The 20,666-nt window shown below is 41.3% G+C and overlaps 1 protein-coding gene across 2 annotated transcripts in view; it reads left to right on the plus strand.

Moving 5' to 3' along the window:
- Positions 1-16,466, plus strand: part of LOC124804851 (frataxin homolog, mitochondrial) — a 36,996-nt gene extending 20,530 nt beyond the window's left edge. For both annotated transcript variants that reach the window (XM_047265216.1, XM_047265208.1), the window contains exons 2-3: positions 14,048-14,168; positions 16,075-16,466. In XM_047265216.1, coding sequence (XP_047121172.1) covers positions 14,048-14,168; positions 16,075-16,323 — 370 coding nt within the window. In that variant the 3' untranslated portion in view covers positions 16,324-16,466. The remainder of the gene's footprint in view (positions 1-14,047; positions 14,169-16,074) is intronic.
- The last annotated feature ends 4,200 nt before the right edge of the window (positions 16,467-20,666 follow it).

Below are 20,666 nucleotides of genomic sequence, written 5' to 3' on the forward strand. Positions count from 1 at the left end.
GGTGGGGGAAAATCACCTTCCGTTGCTCCCAGAATACCTACTTCGTGAGCAAGTGCCGCCGCCCCCCCCCCCCCCAACAAAGGGCAAGGGTACATGGACACCGCCCCCCCCCCCTCCCCAGCTGGAGAAGCAACAGCCTCCCCCAGCTTCTCTTGTGCGGAAGCGATCCCTTGGGACCCTCTCTCCCAAGGTCTCCGCTAATGCCACAGTAGACACTCGCTCGTGGCTAAAGGAGCCAAAAGCTGCTGGACGAAGAGCTTCACAGTCTTCCTTCATGCCTGAAGCTACTTGGGAGAAGTCCTCCCAACAAGTCCCTAAAGAGAAGTGAAAGGCCAAGCAAACAAAGAAGTCTGCTAAGAAAAAGGACCCTACGGTGGCCCCAGCAGCACCACCTCCTACCAATCCTGCACCTGCAGATGAGGTGGAGATCTCAGTGTCCCCTGAGGAACTGGATCTCACTGATGCCTCATCTACAACAGGAATGGGTACAAATACTCATCTGTAGCAGTAGGTGACCCTGAGGCGTACCCTGGCTCCTTGGGTGCTTCAGGCCTTCCCAGCCACACGATAACGTCATCCTCCAGTGGAATTGATGCGGCTTTTTACACCTCCCGGCTGAGCTAAGGCAACTGTTAAGCTTTACACCTGCTTTCTGCATTGTCCTCCAGGAAACCTGGTTACCGGCAATGCGAACGCCTGCCCTCCACGGCTATAGGGGATATTACAAGAACCGTAGCGACTATAATAGTGTCAGGTGCAATTTGTGTCGAAGTGCTGAACTGAGTATGCAGTAAACCTGTGCCCCATAAAACCCCTCTTGAAGCCCAGGCTGTCAGGATAAGGACGACACAGGAAATAATTTTCAAATAACTTCCGGGAATTCAGCCAGGTAACACTTTCAGCGACCGCCGATATTTCGGCGGGAGAACACCCCGCCATTTTCAAGGCAAGCAGTTTGCCTTGAAAATGGCGGGGTGTTCTCCCGCCAAAATATCGGCGGTCGCTGAAAGTGTTACCTGGCTGAATTCCCGGAAGTTATTTGAAAGTTGTATACGCCAGGAGAAACTCAGGTCTCACAGGAAATAATTGTCTGCAACTTATATCTTTCTCCAGATGGTGCAGTACTCCTGAACGCATTGGCTGCACTGATTTATCAATTCCCTAAACCTTTCCTACTTTTTGGAGATTTTAATGTGCATAACCCCTTGTGGGGTGGCACTATGCTTACTGGCCAAGGTAGGGATGTCGAAACTTTCCTGTCCCAACTCGACCTCTGCATCTTAAATGCTGGGGCCCCCATGCATTTCAGTGTGGTTCATTGATTTATGCCTCTGCAACCTAGGACTTCTCCCATCTTTCCACTGGAGAGCCCACAATGACTTTTATGGTAGTGACCACTTTCCTATCTCCCTGTCACTCACCCAGCGCCATTCCTTCGGACGTCTACTAAGATGAGCTTTAAACAAGGCTGACTGGGAAGCTTTCACCTCTGCTGTCACCATTGAATCTCTCCCACATGGTACCATCAATGTGTTGGTTGATCAGGTTACTAGAATGATCATTTCTGTTGCTGAAAATACGATCCCTTGTTCTTGTAACTTGGTGGTCGCCAGAAATTACTGAGGCCATTAAAGAGCGTCGGCAAGCTCTACAGTGACATAAGTGGAACCCTTCCGTACAGCACCTAATACCTTTTAAATGGTTCCGTGCCCGCGTTTGCCAGCTTGTAAACAGACAGAAACAGGAATGTTAGTAGAAGTACGTCTCGACCATTGGGTGCCATATGTCACCTTCTCAAGTCTGGACAAAGATCAGACATGTTTTTGGTTACCAGACACCAACAGGTGACACTGGCATTTATCAATGGTGTGTTATCTACCGACGCAACTGCAATTGCCGAGCACTTTGCTGAGCAGTATACTCGAGCCTCCGCATTGGAGAATTATCCCCCAGCATTTTGCACTCCCAAACGGCAGGAAAGGAAATCCCTCTCGTTCACCGAACATCACAGTGAACTCTGTAATGCTCCATTTACAGAGTGGAATCTCCTCAGCATCCTTGCATATTGCCCCGACACAGCTCCTGGGCCAGATCAGATCCACAGTCAGATGATCAAACATCTCTCATCCGACTACAAGCGACAGCTCCTCGTCATCTTAAACTGGATCAGGTGCGATGGCATCTTCCATCGCAATGGCGAGAGAGCACGATCATTCCAGTGCTCAAACCCAGCAAATACCTACTTGATGTGGATAGTTATCTGTCCATCAGCCTCAACAATGTTATTTGTAAGCTGCTAGAACGTGTAGTAAGTCGAGCCTTGCTTTTGTCAGGAAAACAGGACTGTTGACCCTGTAGTTTGTGGTCCCTTTATATCCCAAACCAACCAGCCAACCAAACTCACTCTCGTCACTAACTCCATCAACAGCACCTTTCCCATGATCTGTTAGACTAATATTGTTTATATTATGTAGAATGTTATCACTTCAACCATACTAGACCAGCGCCATGAAAAAAGAAAAAGGCAGTAAATGTCAGTCATTACTTAGGATGCAAATATTTTGAATTTTTCTCCCTTATGAGAGATTTTAAGCTTATGAATATACTAACTTGAAGTTTATTAAAAGTAGTGGAATAACTACATTTCAGACTGTTTCCAGACTAGTCTTTTGAGCTGTGATGGAACTGGACATGTTATAAAAAATTAATTTCAAGGTTAAATTTTTATGTTTCTGGTTATTTGTAATTTACATGATTTTTCCCAGTAAGCCAGTAACAAAAAAATGTCACCTGGGGAGGGGAAATTGGTATGGTCACAAATTTTTGAACAGTGATGTATGTGAGTTTCATGAACTACATACTAAATACCCTGACCAGTGGGATGTGAGCGTGGGAGTGGGAGAAGCGGAGGATGTGAAAGTCACTTTTTTAGGTTTTTCTTGACTATCTGGAAAACTGCATCAAGTGGAAATTTTTCCCAGTACAAAATTAAGATACATTAAATTTCCTACAAGAAAGGTTTTGTTCCTTTTTCATCTAGGACTAATAGTTTCTGCATTGTACTGGATGGAAAACTCGCAGATTATTAAAAATAGTGTTTTAATGGTATAAAATTGAGGTAGTTGTTTTTAACTCACTTCAATTAACAACAATTATGTGTGTGTACCACATCAAAGAGCATTAGAACCATAAATTGTGATCTGGGGCTGTAACAGGGTGGAAAGGCAGGGGTGGAGGTTAGAAGCATAAGGGAAGGTAGGCAGCTGAATTGTAGTCATGTAGTTCCCACCTTCGTAGGTCTACATCTACGTGGTTACTCTACAATTAAAGTGCCTGGTAGTACCATTCCACTTTCGAATGGCGCATGGGGAAAAAGGAACACCTAAATCTTTCCATTCGAGCTCTGATTTCTCTTATTTTATTATGATCATTTCTCCCTACATAGGTGAGTGTCAAAAAAATATTTTCACATTTGGAAGAGAAAGTTGGTGATTGAAATTTCGTAAATAGATCTTGCCGCATAAAGAAAACTGCCTTTGTTTCAGTGACTGGCACCCCAACTCGCGTATCATATCAATGACACACTCACCCCTATTGCGTGATAACACGAAACAAACTGCTGTTCTTTGCACTTTTTCGATGTCCTCCGTCAGTCCTACCTGGTAAGGATCCAACACCACACAGCAGTATTCCAGCAGAGGACGGACAAGTGTAATGTAGGCTGTCTCCTTAGTGGGTTTGTTACATCTTCTAAGTGTTCTGCTAACAAAGCACAGCCTTTGTTTTGACTTCCCCACAATATTATCTCTGTGGTCTTTCCAATGTAATTTATTGTATACCCAAAATTTTTCGGGTTTCTTTTAGTACCCATGTGGATGACCTTGCTCTTTTCTTTGTTTAGTGCCAATTGCCACTTTTCTCACCATACAGAAATACTCTCTTGATCATTTTGTAATTGGAATTGATCGTCTGATGATTTTACTAGACGGTAAATTACAGCAGCATCTGCAAACAATCTAAGGGGGCTGCTCAGATTATCACCTAGGTCATTTATGTAAATCAGGAACAGCAGAGGGCCTATGACACTACCTTGCGAAACGCCAGATATCACTTCTGTTCTACTCGATGATTTACCATCATTCACTACGAACTGTGACCTCTCTGAGAGGAAATCATGAATCCAGTCACACAACTGAGACGATACTGCATATTCACGCAATTTGATCGATATTCGCTTATGAGGAACAGTATAAAAAGCCTTCTGGAAATCTAGGAATATGGAATCTATCTGATATCCCTTGTCGACAGCACTCATTACTTCATGGGAATAAAGAGCTAGCTGTGTTGCACAAGAACAATATTTTCTGAATCCATGTTGGTTATGTATCAATAAGTAATTTTCTTCAAGCTGATTCATAATGTTAGAGTACAGTATATACTCCAAAATCCTACTGGTAGGTCTGCAAACTGAAGAGTGAGCAGACAATTCCCCATTCTCACTACTGCTCTATGTCACAAAAAGCAACTACAAGCTATCTCACAAATGTTGCAGCAAAATTGTTGTAGACTGTACACGCCTTAGGGTTAAAGGAGGCCACTCGCTTAAAAGCAGAAGCATTGAGTTGTAGATAGGACACACACACACCACACACACACACACACACACACACACACACACACACACATATTATACATGCTTATGCCCCTACATGGTGGTGGCTAGATTGACAGTTCCAATGTTATTTTGCAGCAGGTGGTCTGGTTGTGGTCCGGGTAGTGACGGGTTGGGTTGGTAGAGGAAGAGGAAGGCAGGGAGAGGAATTCGGGGTGGGTGGCTAGCAATCTGGATGGAGGCGGACTGTTTGCCAGCTAGTAATGCAGGGGGGGGGGGGGGGGATGACAGGTATATGGGTTGGGACAGTTGTAGCTGTTGGTAGGTAGCAGCCCACACTGAAGGAGGTTTGGGAATGTGAATTTAGAGGGGATGGCAGGTTTGAGAAAGAAGAAACTGTTGGGTGGAGGATGTGGGGACAGTGGGTTACTTGAGACCAAGGCCAGAATGATTATGGGAGATGATATGTTGTAAGCATAACTCCCGTCTGCATTGAACAGAGAAACTGGTGGTGGAGGGAAGCATCCAGGTGCTTTGAGCTGTGAAGCAGCCATTGAAATTGAGATATTTTGCTCAGCTGTATGTTGTGCCACTAGATGGTCATCTGTGTTCTTGGCAACAGTTTGGCAGTAACCATACATCGTGATGGTCGGCAGTGCTTGCAGCAGAGTTCGTATATGATGTCGCTGCTTTCACAGGTGGCCTGGCCTGTGATGGGATGGGATAAGCATATGTCAGGACTGGAGTAGGAGCTGCTACTTGGGTGGATTGGGCAGGTCTTGCACCTTGGTGCCACTGAGTTATAATCCCTGTGACAAGGGGTGGGGGTGGGAGTGGGAGTGTGAGTGCCACAAGGATGGTGAACTAGAATGTTGTGGAGGTCGGTTGGGTGATGGAATATCTTTTAGGAGAGGTGGTAAGGATATTTGGAAGGATGACCCTCATCTCAGGCCAGTATGAGATATAATCAAAGCCCTTGTGAAAAATGTGGTTCAGTTGTTCCAGTCCAGGTTGATATTGGGTGATTTTTTTGGGGGGGGCGCGGGGGGGGGGGGGTGGGTGTCGTGTTTCCTTTGTAGTTGATTCTTGAGGATGGTGGGAGGATTTGAGGTGTGAGAGGATATGGAACAGTAAATCTGTCTCTGGAATAGATGACGGGGGAACTGCCTGTCTGTGGAAGGTCATTGTGAGGCCATCACCATACTTAACAAGGGGATTCTCATCACTGCAGATATGTTGTCCACGGGTGGCTAGGATGTGGGGGGGATTTTGGGGTATGGGAGGAATGGTAGCTATCAAAATGCAGGTAACCACCAACAGTTATTATGCTGCTTTATTTTAAGCGATCAAGTCTAGAGGACTGCGTGACGTCATAGTTAGGGCTGTCCATTTGCTTCTGTCTTTCACTGCTTGTCTCCAGTTCTCAAAGACGCCCAGCTGCAGCGTTATCTTACCCCATACATTCATCTCTTAAGTCTTCCGACTGATCTGCTGCCTGATGGAATCCAGTCCGTTGTCATTTTGTCATCTGATTTCTCCCATTCTAACTACATGTCCTGCCCATTGAGGTCTTTTGGTTTTCATCACTCTCTATATGCTAGGCACCTTGTACAGCTCTTCTAGTCCTGTATTCTGGCCCCATCTATATTCTCCAGTATTTGGGTCCCAGACTGGTCCATATATTTTCCTGAGGACCTTTCTCTCAAATGTAAGCATTCAGTTAAGGTCTTGTTTGCATCATGTGCTTCAGGTCTGACACTCATACAGTACTGCTGATATTACTAAAGTTCTGTATAGTCTTAATTGTTACGAGTTTCTACATTTTAATACTGGGCTTAGCAAGTAATTCCATCTGTTTCCCACCCTGCAGCCTTCCCTTAATCTCTACTTAAGTTGATGTTACTTCAGTAAAAATCAATTCAATATATTTGAATTCTTTCACATGTTTATACCTGCTACAATTCACTGTTTCAGTGGTCATGTGCTCAGTCCTTTTGATACTAATTCATAGCCCGAACCTCAATACCAGTGATTCCAAGGTCTTGAGTACTTCTTTTCGTTTCTTCTTGTGTGTATGGTATTCATCCTCACCCAAACTCCCATATGGAGGACATAGTGATAGGCGTCACTGACATAGAGAAGCAACTGAAGGAGTTGAAAACAAATAAGTTGCCAGGATGGGATGGAATCCCAGTTTGGTTTTACAAAGAGTAATCTAAAGCTTGAATTTATCATGAATCTCTTGCGCAGCACAAAGACCCAAGCAAATGGAAAAGAGCACAAATGACTCCTTGATAAAAGAAGAGTAAAAGATCTGACCCACAAAATTACAGACCAATAACCTTAATATTGGTTTGCTGCAGATCTCTTTAACATAATCTCAGTTTGAATATAATAAATTTCCTTGAGACAGAATATTTTACGTCCACAAATTAGCATGGTTTTAGAAAGCATCGCTTGTGGGAACTCAGCTTGCCCTGTGCTTACATGATATTTTGCGAGTTGTGGATGAAATCAGCAGGCTGATTCTGTACACCTAGATTTCTGAAAAGTGCTTGACACAGGGCTCCACTGCAGACTGTTAACGGAGGTATGTGAGCATATAGGATAGATTCCCAGATATGTGAGTGGCTCAAAGACTTCTTAGTAATAGGACCCAGTATGTTGTGCTTGACTGCGAGTGTTCGTCAAAAACCAGGGTATTGTTAAGGTTGCCCCAGGGCAGTGTGATAGGACCGCCATTATTTTCTGTATACATAAACGATCTGACAAACAGGTTGAGCAACAATCTGCATCTGTTTACTGATGAAGCTGTGTTACACGAGGAGGTGTCAAAGTCGAGTGACTGTAGGGTGATACAAGATGACTTGGACAAAATTTCTAATTGGTGTGATGAATGAAAGCTAGCTCTAAATGTAGAAAATGTAAGTTAATGCAGATGTGTAGGAAAAACAATCCTGCAATGGTCTGACACAGTATTAGTGGTGTGCTACTTGATACAGTCAGGTCATTTAAATATCTAGATGTAATATTGCAAAGTGATGTGAAACATATGTCAGTATATTCCCACTGGAACACCATCATGAAACTTGGCACATGTATTAATAGTGTATGACTGCCATACCTTTTTTTCCGAGACAAATCTGATTTTTAAATTCTCAAAATTAAAAAATATGGGAAAATTAGGCATTGTTATGAATATTGCCAATTACCACACACTTTTAAATCTTATAAGAGACTGGATAAAGTGGTACAAATTTTAGATCTGTAATTTAAATAGTTTTTGATATATAGTGATTTTAAGGTTTAAAATTGTAACAAAAGTTGCATAATTTTGGGCATTTAAAAATTAATCACTCAAAAATGAAAGATCCAAAAAGTTTTAATTCGGGATTTTCCATGCAAACTACTACTACTACTACTACTACTACAAATGTACAAAAAAGTATCATAATCTGAGAGGTTAAGTACTAAACCATTGGTTGATTTCACCTGGAGTCACCCTTTGTTAATTCCTGCATTACCTTTTTGAGTGCCAGATTGAAAAGATCAGTTTATAATCCATCTAGTTGTGATAACACTCCATGTGGAAATTTTGTCATTTTATTCCTAGATTTGCTTTAGATTTTATGTTACATAGGCATATCACTAAAAGTATCACTAATTTCTTTGGTATGCCAAATTCTGTCATCGTTTTAATCACTCGGTGTGCGGATACTATCGTAAGCCATCTTAAAGTCTACAAAGAGGAAATATAATTATGGGCCATATTTTTTTTTTCTTTTTCACTGATCTGTTGTATGATAAATATCTGGTTGGTGATTGATCATCTTGTTTGTAAACCTCCTCAGTGCTCTCCAGTTATTTCTGTTGCCGGAGGTTTGATTTATTGTAGTAGATAGTTGATCATCTTATAGCAGATATTGAGTAGTTCCACACCCTTATAGCTGTCACCTATTGACTTTTTCTTTTTGTGTATGGGACCTATCACAGCTACCTTCCATTCCTCTGGTTTTACCTGTTTTATTCAGCTTAACTCAATCAGCTTGTGGATTTTGGAGCAGAGGGCTTCGTCCCCGGCTTTGAGAAGTTTGGCTGGAATTCCATCCTCTCTTTGACTCATGCTATTCTTAAGTTTTTTTATCTGGTTTCTTATCTCCTCAATGGTGGGTAGAGGATTTTCTGGGTGCATTGTTACTGGGTCAATAAACTTGAGTAATTCAGTTGGTTCCTTGAAATTTAGTAGGTCCACGAAGTATTCCACCTATCTTCTCCCAATCTCTTGATCTCCTGTTAGCCCCCTTCCATTGCAAAGTTTTATGATTTGGTGTTGGTGGTTTGATCTTCTGTAAACCTCTTCAGTTTCCTATTTAACTCTTTACATCTATTTCCATGAAAGTCTTGCTGAGTTTCCTCCATGATGATTCTTACATATCTTACGTTTGCTGTCCTTAACATGCCCTGTTTTGCCATCATATTTCTTCAAACTTTGATTTTACTTATTCCTGCATATTGCTTTGTTACTGTGTACCCATAGCAATTCGGTCTGCTGTCTCTCATGTATAGCTTCCTCATATTCTTCAGCCAGCCATCCTTGTTTTTCCTTAATTCTTTAGTTGCATCAGTAATTACCTTCCAATTCTGATTTGTCTTTATATTTTCATCTTATTCCTTCTGCAATACTTCAGAATTGTTGTTTAAAGTTACTACATAATTTTAAAATCTTAACTTCGTATTTACGACTTCTGTTTGGTCATCCTCTAAATGATGCCATGGTTTCATCTGTGGCAGTGGATTTATCTTGTGTATCTTCTTCACAAAATTTGCTCTACAATAACTAATGTTTCTTTGATGTTACTAGTTTTATAATATTTTTAACTGGTTTATTGTCTCCTCATTTAGTACACACAAGGAATACCTGAATCAGAATTCTGACTTAAACTGTAGGCAAAGGTTAATGTTGAACTGGGTATTTGTGCTTTTGTAATCTGTTTTTGGATACAGCACCAGTGCAGTGTACATAAAAAAAGCTAAACAACTATACTTCATCTGTGCAGTTGGGCTTAGGTAGTTTACAATTAAAAGCTGTGCTGCATTTGCATTGCATCAGTTACATTAATCATTAATAACAAATATCTCCTCAACAAAAATATGTTAAAAATTTGGTGTACATTCCAATCATTCTTATCTGTAAGTATTTATGATTGTATTTTTCCTGATTACCTTTTTCCTAGCAAGTTAACACAATTCATTTCAAACAACCTTTACTGAGGTGATTAATATATGTGCTAGGACCACAAGACTACTTACATTACCACCATGAATATAATCAGTCATCATACCCACACCACTGCTGTCACCATCACTAATACCATAATCAGTCAAAACTGTCATTTTGATAAGTTTACATAGTCATAAAGTCTCTCTGCTTTATGTGTGCAAGCCATTTCATCTAAAGCCTTCAGTAACGCAATACTCACTGTTCATAACAATACAGAAACAAGAAGTCCACTATAAAAAGAAAATATAGTGGCATTGATATTTTGTAATAATTAGTAATAATTTTAGCTCAAACTAAATTTTGCAAATATATTATAAAACAGTAACATATATCATATCATGTTTTTATATTCCACATTAAGGTATTACTAATTAATGTCTACAGCATGAAGCTAGTAACGAGTAGAATTGCAAGAAACTGTAACTGCAACCGAGACTCGACTTATAACGTCTCACATGCTTGAGATAACATCTGCGTGCTACGTGACATCTATATTGTGTACTTCAACAAACTTGCGTGAGCTGGGGTTGTATAACAAAGCATGCTATCCAATGATATTCGTAAATGCATTGAAAAATCTGGCTAGTGACAGCCCCATGGGATACTGTGTAAAGCACCAATGTTACTAGCAACAGTCTCATGGTGATCATTGTGTTAGTACACTTAATACCTGTGCTCTTTGCCTGCCTTGGTGCCCCATTGTGTTGGTCAGTCTATTGTTGTTGTTGTCTTCAGTCCTGAGACTGGTTTGATGCAGCTCTCCATGCTACTCTATCCTGTGCAAGCTTCTTCATCTTCCAGTACCTACTGCAACCTACATCCTTCTGAATCTGCTTAGTGTATTCATCTCTTTGTCTCTCTCTACTATTTTTCCCCTCCACGCTGCCCTCCAATACTAAATTAGTGATCCCTTGATGCCTCAGAACATGTCCTACCAACCGATCCCTTCTTCTAGTCAAGTCGTGCCACAAATTTCTCTTCTCCCCAGTTCTATTCAGTACCTAATTAGTTATGTGACCTACCCATCTAATCTTAAGCATTCTTTTGTAGCACCACATTTTGAAAGCTTCTATTCTCTTCTTGTCCAAACTATTTATCGTCCATGTTTCACTTCCATACATGGCTACACTCCATACAGAAACAAATTGCTGACACTTAAGTCTATACTCGATGTTAACAAATTTCTCTTCTTCAGAAATGTTTTCCTTGCCATTGCCAGTCTACATTTTATATCCTGTCTACTTCTACCATCATCAGTTATTTTGCTCCCCAAATAGAAAAACTCCTTTACTACTTTAAGTGTCTCATTTCCTAATCTAATTCCCTCAGCATCACCTGACATATTTTGACTACATTCCATTATCCTCGTTTTGCTTTTGTTGATATTCATCTTACATCCTCCTTTCAAGACACTGTCCATTCTGTTCAACTGTTCTTCCAAGTCCTTTGCCGTTTGTGCCAGAATTACAATGTCATTGGCGAACCTCAAAGTTTTTATTTCTACTCCATGGATTTTAATTCCTACTCTGAATTTTTCTTCTGTTTCCTTCAATGCTTGCTCAATATACAGATTGAATAACATTGGGGATAGGCTACAACCCTGTCTCACTCCCTTCCCAACCACTGCTTCCCTTTCATGCCCCTCGACTCTTATAACTGCCATCTGGTTTCTGTACAAATTGTAAAAAAATCTTTTGCTCCCTGTATTTTACCCCTGCCACCTTCAGAATTTGAAAGAGAGTATTCCAGTCAACAATGTTAAAAGCTTTCCCTAAGTCTACAAATGTTAGAAATGTAGGTTTGCCTTTCCTTAATTTATCTTCTAAAATAATTCGTAGGGTCAGTATTGCCTCACGTGTTCCAACATTTCTAAGGAATCCAAACTGATCTTCCGTGAGGTCGGCTTGTACCAGTTTTTCCATTCGTCTGTAAAGAATTTGTGTTAGTATTTTGCAGCTGTGACTTATTAAACTGATAGATCAGTAATTTTCACATCTGTCAACACCTGCTTTCTTTAGGATTGGAGTTATTATGTTCTTCTTGAAGTATGAGGGGTATTTCGCCTGTCTCATACATCTTGCTCACCAAATGGTAGTTTTGTCAGGGCTGGCTCTCCCAAGGCTATCAGTAGTTCTAATGGAATTTTGTCTACTCCTGGGGCTTTCAGTGCTCTGTCAAACTCTTCACACAGTATCATATCTCCCATTTCATCTTCATCTACATGCTCTTCCTCAAGTACATCGCCCTTGTATAGATCCTCTGTATACTCCTTCCACCTTTCTGCTTTCCCTTCTTTGTTTAGAACTGGGTTTCCATCTAAGCTCTTGATATTCATTCAAGTGGTTCTCTTTTCTCCAAAGGTCTCTGTAATTTTCCTGTAGGCAGTATCTATCTAACCTCTAGTGGGCAGTATCTATCTAACCTCTAGTGATGTATGCCTCTACATCGTTACATTTGTCCTCTAGCTATCCCTGCTTAGCCATTTTGCACTTCCTGTCGATCTCATTTTTGAGACGTTTGTATTCCTTTTTGCCTGCTTCACTTACTGCATTTTTATATTTTCTCCTTTCATCAGTTAAATTCAGTATTTCTTCTGTTACCCAAGGGTTTCTACTAGCCCTCGTCTTTTTACCTACTTGATCCTCTGCTGCCTTCACTATTTCATCTCTCAAAGCTACCCATTCATCTACTGTATTTCTTTCCCCCACTCCTGTAAGTCGTTCCCTAATGCTCTCCCTGAAACTCTCTACAACCTCTGGTTCTCTAAGTTTCTCCAGGTCCCATCTCCTTAAATTCCCAGCTTTTTGCTGTTTCTTCATTTTTAATCTACAGTTCATAACCAACAGATTGTGGTCAGAGTCCACAACTGCCCCTGGAAGTGTCTTACAATTTAAAACCTGGTTCCTAAATCTCTGTCTTACCATTATATAATCTATCTGAAACCATACAGTATCTCCAGGCCTCTTCCATGTATACAGCCTTCTTTCATGATTATTGAACCAAGTGTTAGCTATGATTATGTTCTGTGCAACATTCTACCAAGCGGCTTTCTCTTTCATTTCGTGCTGCCATTCCATATTCACCTACTACGTTTCCTTCTCTTCCCTTTCCTACTACCAAACTCCAGTCACCTGTGACTATTAAATTTTCATCTACCTTCACTATCTGAATAATTTCTTTTATCTTATCATACATTTCATCAATCTCTTCGTCATCTGCGGAGCTAGTTGGCATATAAATTTGTACTACTGTGGTGGATGTGGGCTTCGTGTCTATCTTGTCCACAATAATGTGTTCCCTATGCTGTTTGTAGTAGCTTACCCACACTCCTATTTTTTTAATTCATTATTAAAACTACTCCTGCATTACCCCTGTTTGGTTTTGTATTTATAACCCTGTATTCACCTGACCACAAGTCTAGTTAATATTAATTCCACATGGTCACTTTTTCATGTTCGTTTGATGTTTGGATTGCACATGTTTAATCGGTACATCAGACTGCATTTGCATGAACAACTTTGCACTAAATCTCAATTTGAAATGAAGACACACGTCTCATTGAAATCAAAAGGAAATTATTGGTAACCTGAACTTTTGTCCTAAACTCTGTATTATTAATTGTTTTATATTTTCATTAAAATAATCCTGATAAAATTAAGCAGACGCTTTAAGGAGTTTGATACATTACTTTTCTGTAGAGGTATGTGATGTAACTCTTAAGTCATAAAGTGACGGAATGGCTGGCTAGTAATTACCTTCAGGAAGAATTGTGGTACTGCCATTAGATACATTTAAAGGTACATGAAACTATCCTAGCTTTTGAGACTATTAGTCCCTTACTTGAGGAAGAGATAGGGATAGCTTGGGGAAGATTAAAAAGGAAGAACAAGTCATTCAGGCAGAGATTGAGGGGAGACAAATAAGTCCCCTTGTTCTCACAAGGGGCAGATACCATTCATCCTAGGGTCTGAGTGACTGTGCTAAATAGTACTGAGAAGCCCAACTTAGTGAGCAAACATTATTGCTTACAGTATTGTTTTCCTGCCAAGGTGGTTGATAGTGTTGAAAAATAAAATTTTTGAGGTGGCTTCACCTTTCATATGGAGAAAATAATTTGTCATGTGAGGTGACTTTATTTTATTGTATTTTCACAGATTCTCTGACAAGGGGACATTTGAATATGTATGTGATGAAACATTAGAAGCCTTTTCTGACTATTTTGAAGAACTTGTTGAAGGTTGTGGCCATTTAAAGTCTGCTGATGTAACATACAGTGTAAGTACATCAAGTATAAGTGTAAGGCACTTTGTTTGTGTGGCTCTGACTCTTACATTAAGCTCCCCTCATACCAATTTTGAACCATCACAGGAAGGTACACAACCATGAGCTAACAGCACCAAACGAGAATTGATCGTGATCTTGACTACTACTTGAGACTACAGCACTAAGTCATTATGCTCCATATCAGAGCTAAATAATATCAATCAATTGATTATGATGACAGTTTTGTGTTGCAGGTGGAGCAAATGTGTAGTGCTCACTTTCTTTTTGTCCTTTGTGTAATTTCGTTTGTCCTTAAATGGGACTGAAAATTTATGAGAGTCATTAAAATGTATTATTTGTAATAACACTACAGTGATAGATAGCAATACAAATTGATACTATCATATGAGAATAAAGCTTTCCATATACCAAAAAGATGGGGTGCTCATGAAAAGTGTGTAATGAATACTGTAAGTTTGATGGCTGCAGTTAGAGCTATATCTGAAGGGCATTATGTTAAGAGTGTCTGCAGTTTGTAACTGGACTAGTTTAAATGAATGTTTCAATAAAGATGTTCTGTGATGTCTCTACCATGATACACATGACCACTTGCTATACAAATGGCATCCTCCGAACTGTGTAACAAATAAAAAATAAAGAAAGGCACCAACTCATCTGAAGATTAATAAGGGGTGTACAGGCACATTTAAAAGACCCGGAAGATTAGAGCAGCTGTTTGGTATAGCCAGGACAGGAAAGAAGGTATTTTAAGGCAGAAAGGGGGGGGAGGGGGGAAAGAGAGAGAGAGAGAGAGAGAGAGAGAGAGAGGGGGGGGGGGGGGGGGTTATGGTTATAGGTGTCCGCAGGGATGGGGTTGAGGGGCCATATGCCCGCTCCTGGAATCTGGGTACTGACCTTTTTATTCATTATAGAATTGTCACACATTTATGGCAATTATTACCAGTGACTACTGAACTGCAGGTTTAACACTTCTCAGCGCAATGGGAACATTGTCACTTTAACAGTTACAATATATCTCAGATTGTTTTGCTATACATGGGAAATACTGCTGGATGTGGTGCTGAATTTGGTTACGTTCTGCAGTCAAGTTGAATGTGAAACCTTACAGAACAGTGCCGAAATAGTAATATTAATCCTTTCTGTCACGTTCTCCACAGCCCTTATCAAACTGCTGATTCCGTAACAAGAGGATTCTAATGCCAGTTCCCAGAACAACGTAAACAAGGCAGCAGTATTTGTGCCCCTTTAGCTCTGGGTTCACACTGTAGTTAGCTAGATATAATTAAGGTACAAATTATTGTAGGAAATGTTGTTGAAATGTAAACAGTAACGGCTAATGAAGAAAAATTTGTAGGGCTAGTATTACTTCTGGCTGATGTAATGGCCATTTATGTTACTTCTCCTTTCGTTTTTCATTTTTATTTTGGTAAATGGTTCTTATTCATTGTATGAGCCAGCCGCTGTGGCCGAGCGGTTCTAGGCGCTTCAGTCCGAAACCGCGCTGCTGCTGCAGTCGCACGTTCAGATCCTGCCTCGTGCATGGCTGTGTGTGATGTCCTTAGGTTAGTTAGGTTTAAGTAGTTCTAAGTCTAGGGGACTGATGAGCTCAGATGTTAAGTCGCATAGTGCTTATAGCCATTTGAACCATTGTATGATAAGACACATATGAAGATTTTATATTAGAGTGGTACTGTGTTTGACTGTTCCATCCAATCTTCATAATGAAATACTTGTCAAGAATTCACTTAAAAATCACAGCTTTAACTGAAACATGTATAAGTTTACTGACATGGACTCCTTAAATGAAAATATTAATTTTAGGTGTCTCATTGTCTTTCGCATTGCAAATCTAATTTTGTATTTAGTTTTCTGTGATACCATGATTATTTCTTTTTAGGATGGTGTTCTCACTGTAAATTTTGGAAGTCCTTATGGTACATATGTAATAAACAGGCAGACACCAAATGAGCAGATTTGGCTTTCCTCACCCTTAAGTGGACCAAAGAGATACGATTTCATCAGTGGACAGTGGATATATAAACATGATGGAGTACCATTGCACAAACTTCTTGATACAGAAATATCACAAATTGTTAAACAAACTGTAGATTTCTCAAAGTGTTTGCCTAATGTAAATGTTAAATGATCTTTCATAGATAACTTAGGTATGTATGTAAGTAAATTACTGTAGTTATTTGTGTGGCAGTATTGCAGATTAATGGCACATTAAAATGTCTGTATATGATTTTGATGTGTTTTGTTCCTGTAAAATAAATGTTGGCAGAGATAGATGTGGTTGTGTTTGCACCTTTATCAGTTTGTTCTTTGAAATGTACTGCTTGTTTGAAAATACCAGTGCCTGTTTGCTAAAGCACATATATTTGTTTTACTCTGTGATGTTCATATAGGCACTGACATGCACATCTTAACTGCACAATGCATGAAAAGAGTTGTCAACTTTTAAAAAGTCTTGACTTTTCTTATCAAAGTATGAATGAAATTTAAAACACACATGAATTTTGATCCTCATACAATTGCAGAAAACACACAGAATGAACATCTGTCTACTACACAATGTGTTTAAACTAGCAAATGTATAATCTGTAATGAATTTAAAATCCTCTTGAATTTTCACAATTCTTGCACTTCAGTTTCCTGATTTCTCATATGTTCTCATTACACAGTTAGTAGTTTAAAGTAAGACCACATCATACTGTCCCAATAATGATGTATAAATATTGATTATTATTTTTGTTTGTTTATTGTTATTGTCGTTGTTACACTATTCAGCATTTTAAAACATTTTGTCAGATGGTTTGTTGAAAGTAGGTGTTCTTGAATCAATTTGTTATGCTGATCCTAGAAATAACTAATGTTTTTGTCTGTCACATCAGGTTTTAATACAAAATGAGAAGTAATATTCTAACATCATTTCACACAAGGTGAAATTTTAATCAAAATATATTTAAAAAATAAAAAACATTAAAAACGGGGCTCTGAACTCCCCTAATTTGTTTCTTGACTACGTTGTATAAAAACAAGGCTTCCTTGCAGATTCTTGTTGATGATAACTGTCCCTCTTTAACATACGACTGTAGTCAGCCAACACAGATGCTGTTCAGTGCCGCTGGTCCCTCCTCTTAATATCTCGGTGAAAATGTTCACTCTGCTCTTCAATATAAAGTTCCAAATCCCCGGAAAGTACTCGACATGTGAGTAAAGTGGAGTTTCACACTCATGTAACAACCCATCATCTTGAAATTTTGCAACTTTTTTCAGCAATCGCCTTGTAATTAGAGATCTTTGTTATTTCATAGAAAGTTATCAGTTACCGATCGGAAGGTGGTCGTGTACTTTTTCCTCTTTCCTTCATTGTCTTCTCGGAATGAAAGAAGTCCCACCTTTAAATTCGTCTCATGTGGTGGGGGAAAATTTCTTGGAAAGGTGCTTAGTGCAGGGTCTACCCTGTGGTAGAGACTTCACAAAATTACTTCATCAAGCCCAATTTTATTTTAGGGGTGGAAGCAAGATTTTTTACAAGTGGTTCGTGCTGGGTACTTTCAGTTACAGGCACAAAATTTCTCTGCTCTGACCAAACTCACACTCTTCTGCCATGTTCCCCTGGGGGTTGGAATAGGCCCTACGTATTTCTGCCTGTCATAAGAAGTGACAAAAAGGAGTGTCTCACTTTTCAGCCCTATGAGTACAGGCCCAATTCTATGGTTTGACCTGCCACTTTCAAAATTAGAGAGAACTGCGGGCCGTATGGGGAAGGATGCCTTATGTGGCGCACAAGTTACCCATAGTGCCCTTAGATTTGATCTCCCGAATCTCTTGTCATGGCTTTGCATCTCCACCTGTGGTTCAACTATTTGTGCATGGACACTTTCTGGGCTATGTCATCTTCTTCCGTTGTTTCCTGTCCTACCTCCCCTCCCCCCCTCCCTCCCCTGCGCGTGACATTATTGGATTTCTTTGTGCCCAATATCCAGCCTGGTAGCCAGTCTATTGTGGTGGGGCCATCATGTACCTTTTTGGTGGTAGCCCCCTGAAAACACAGGGATCGCACTGCTGATACCCGAGTTGTAAACTCCACACGTATGCCAAATAGTAGATGCCTATCTTCCTGGGGCATGAGGACTCCCAGCAACGACCATCATGTCAGGTGGCCTCTGCTGTGGCTGGGTGGCGCCCGTGGGGAGAGCCCCTGATCGGTGTGGGTGGCATCAGGGCGGATGACCCGCAATGAAGCAGACTGTCATCTCTTGCTGATGTCCATATGGCACCAACAGTCTGTAAGAAGGGCAAGATCGAATACAATGCCGACAGGTATGACCCTAAATCGTTTCCATCCCTCGCTACACCATGGGAGGAATGTGGGGCTACAGAACGGAGAGAGCCATATTCGCCTCAGTTTTTAGTCTGTAGCAGAACTGATGGACTCCTTTCTATCTACGACGCCTCAATTTTTCATTGAACACTTGAGGATTAGTTTGGAGAAGTGACAGCACTATCCAAGATGCAAAACACGGCAGTCTTGATTCAGACAGCATCCCCAGCCCAATCCTGGGTGTTACTCACCTGTGACAAGCTGGGTGATACTCATGTTTCTGTCACTCCCATAAAAGCCTCAACATGGTCCAGGGGATCATTTTCCATCACAATCTCTTCTTGCATCACAATCTCCTCTTACAGTCTGACGACGAGCTCCACGCCAATTTAGAGTGGTGGGGTGTTTATTCCATCCGGTGCTTTTACAAGGAACTAAAACACAACAGGGTTGTTACTGGTGCTTTCATCTTGACCTTTGAGGGTGATTCGTTGCCTGAAAAGGTCAAAGTGATGGTTTACTGCTGTGACGTTGAACCATACGTCCCTCCCCCCGTGTGGTGCTTTAAGTGCTGGAAATTCGGGCACATGTCTTCCCGCTGCACTTCCAGCACCACATGTCAAGACTGGGAACATCACTGCATCCAGATACTGCATGTGCTCCACCTCCCACTTCTATCAGCAGTGGAGAGCACCACTCCCCCTGGTCACCAGACTGCTCAGTACTCCAAACGGAGCAGAAAATCATGGAGTACAAGACCCTGGACTGGTTGAATTACACAGAGGCTAAACATAAATTTGAAAGATTACACCCCCTTTGGTTGATATTGACATATGCTGCACCTACGTCACCATCGCCGTGCCAAGTACCAGTGGTTCCTTACTTTGTACCACGAACAGTGAGTCCACCGGGCCACCAGAATACATCTGCCTCCTTGGTAGTAGGGGCCAAATCTTCCTCCATGGCTCCCAAAGCACCTATTTTGGGAGCAAGTGCCCCCCCCCCCCCCCCCTTAAATGCAGAGGACATTGGTCTCCTCCCCCCCCCCCCCCCTACCAGAGAAGCAACAGCCTCCTCCTGCTCCTCTCATGCGGAAGGGGTCCTCTGGGGCCCTCTCTCCCCAGGTCTCCACTAATGCCACGGTAGACACTCGCCTGTGGCTCAAGAGGCCAAAAACTGCTGGACGGAAGAGCTTCGTGGTCTTACTCCGTGCCTGAAGCTGCTTCGGAGAAATCTTCCTAGCAAGCCCCTAAGGAGAAGCGAGAGAGCAAGAAAACTAAGAAGTAGTCTGCTAAGAAACAGGACCCTCTGGTGGCCCCAACACCACCACTCCCTATCAATTCTGCATCTGAGGATGCATTGGAGATCTTAGCATCCCCTGCAGACCTGTATCTCACTGATGTCTCATCCACCATAGAAATAGCTGCAAATACTCATTCGGAGGCAGCAGGTGACCCTGAGGCATAACCTGCCTCCTTGCACGCTTCATGCCTTCCCAGCCTCATGATAACATCATCTTCCAGTGGAGTGTCAGTGGTTTTTTCCACCATCTGGTTGAGCTAAAGCAACTGTTAAGCTTTACACCTGCTTCTGCACATTGCCCTTCAGGAAACCTGGTTCCCCAAAATGCGGACCCTGCTCTCCATGGCTACAGGGGATATTAAAAGAACCGTAATGACTATAATAGAGTGTCAGGTGGAGTTTGTGTCTATATCCTGAACTCAGTATGCTGTGAACCTGTGCCCCTTCATAATCCTCTTGAAGCTGTGGCTGCCAGGATAAGGATGACGCAAGAAATACCTGTCTGCAACATATATCTTCCTCCAGATGGTGAAGTACCCCTGAACGTATTGGCTGCACTGATTCATCAACTCCCTAACCTTTCTTACTTTCGGGAGATTTTTAACGCTCATAACCCCTTGTGGGGTGACACCGTGCTTACTGACTGAGGCACTGTCACAACTTGACCTCCGCCTCTTAGATACAGGTGCCCCCACACATTTCATTGTGGCACATGGCACATATTCAGCCATTGATATCTCGGTTTGCAGTCCTGGCCTTCTCCCATCTATCCAATGGAGAGCACATGACAACCTGTGTGGTAGTGACCACATCCCCATCTTCCTGTCACTGCCCCGGTGTCAGGCCCATGGACACCT

Source organism: Schistocerca piceifrons, chromosome 1 (genome assembly GCF_021461385.2).
Source record: "Schistocerca piceifrons isolate TAMUIC-IGC-003096 chromosome 1, iqSchPice1.1, whole genome shotgun sequence".
NCBI lineage: Eukaryota > Metazoa > Arthropoda > Insecta > Orthoptera > Acrididae > Schistocerca > Schistocerca piceifrons.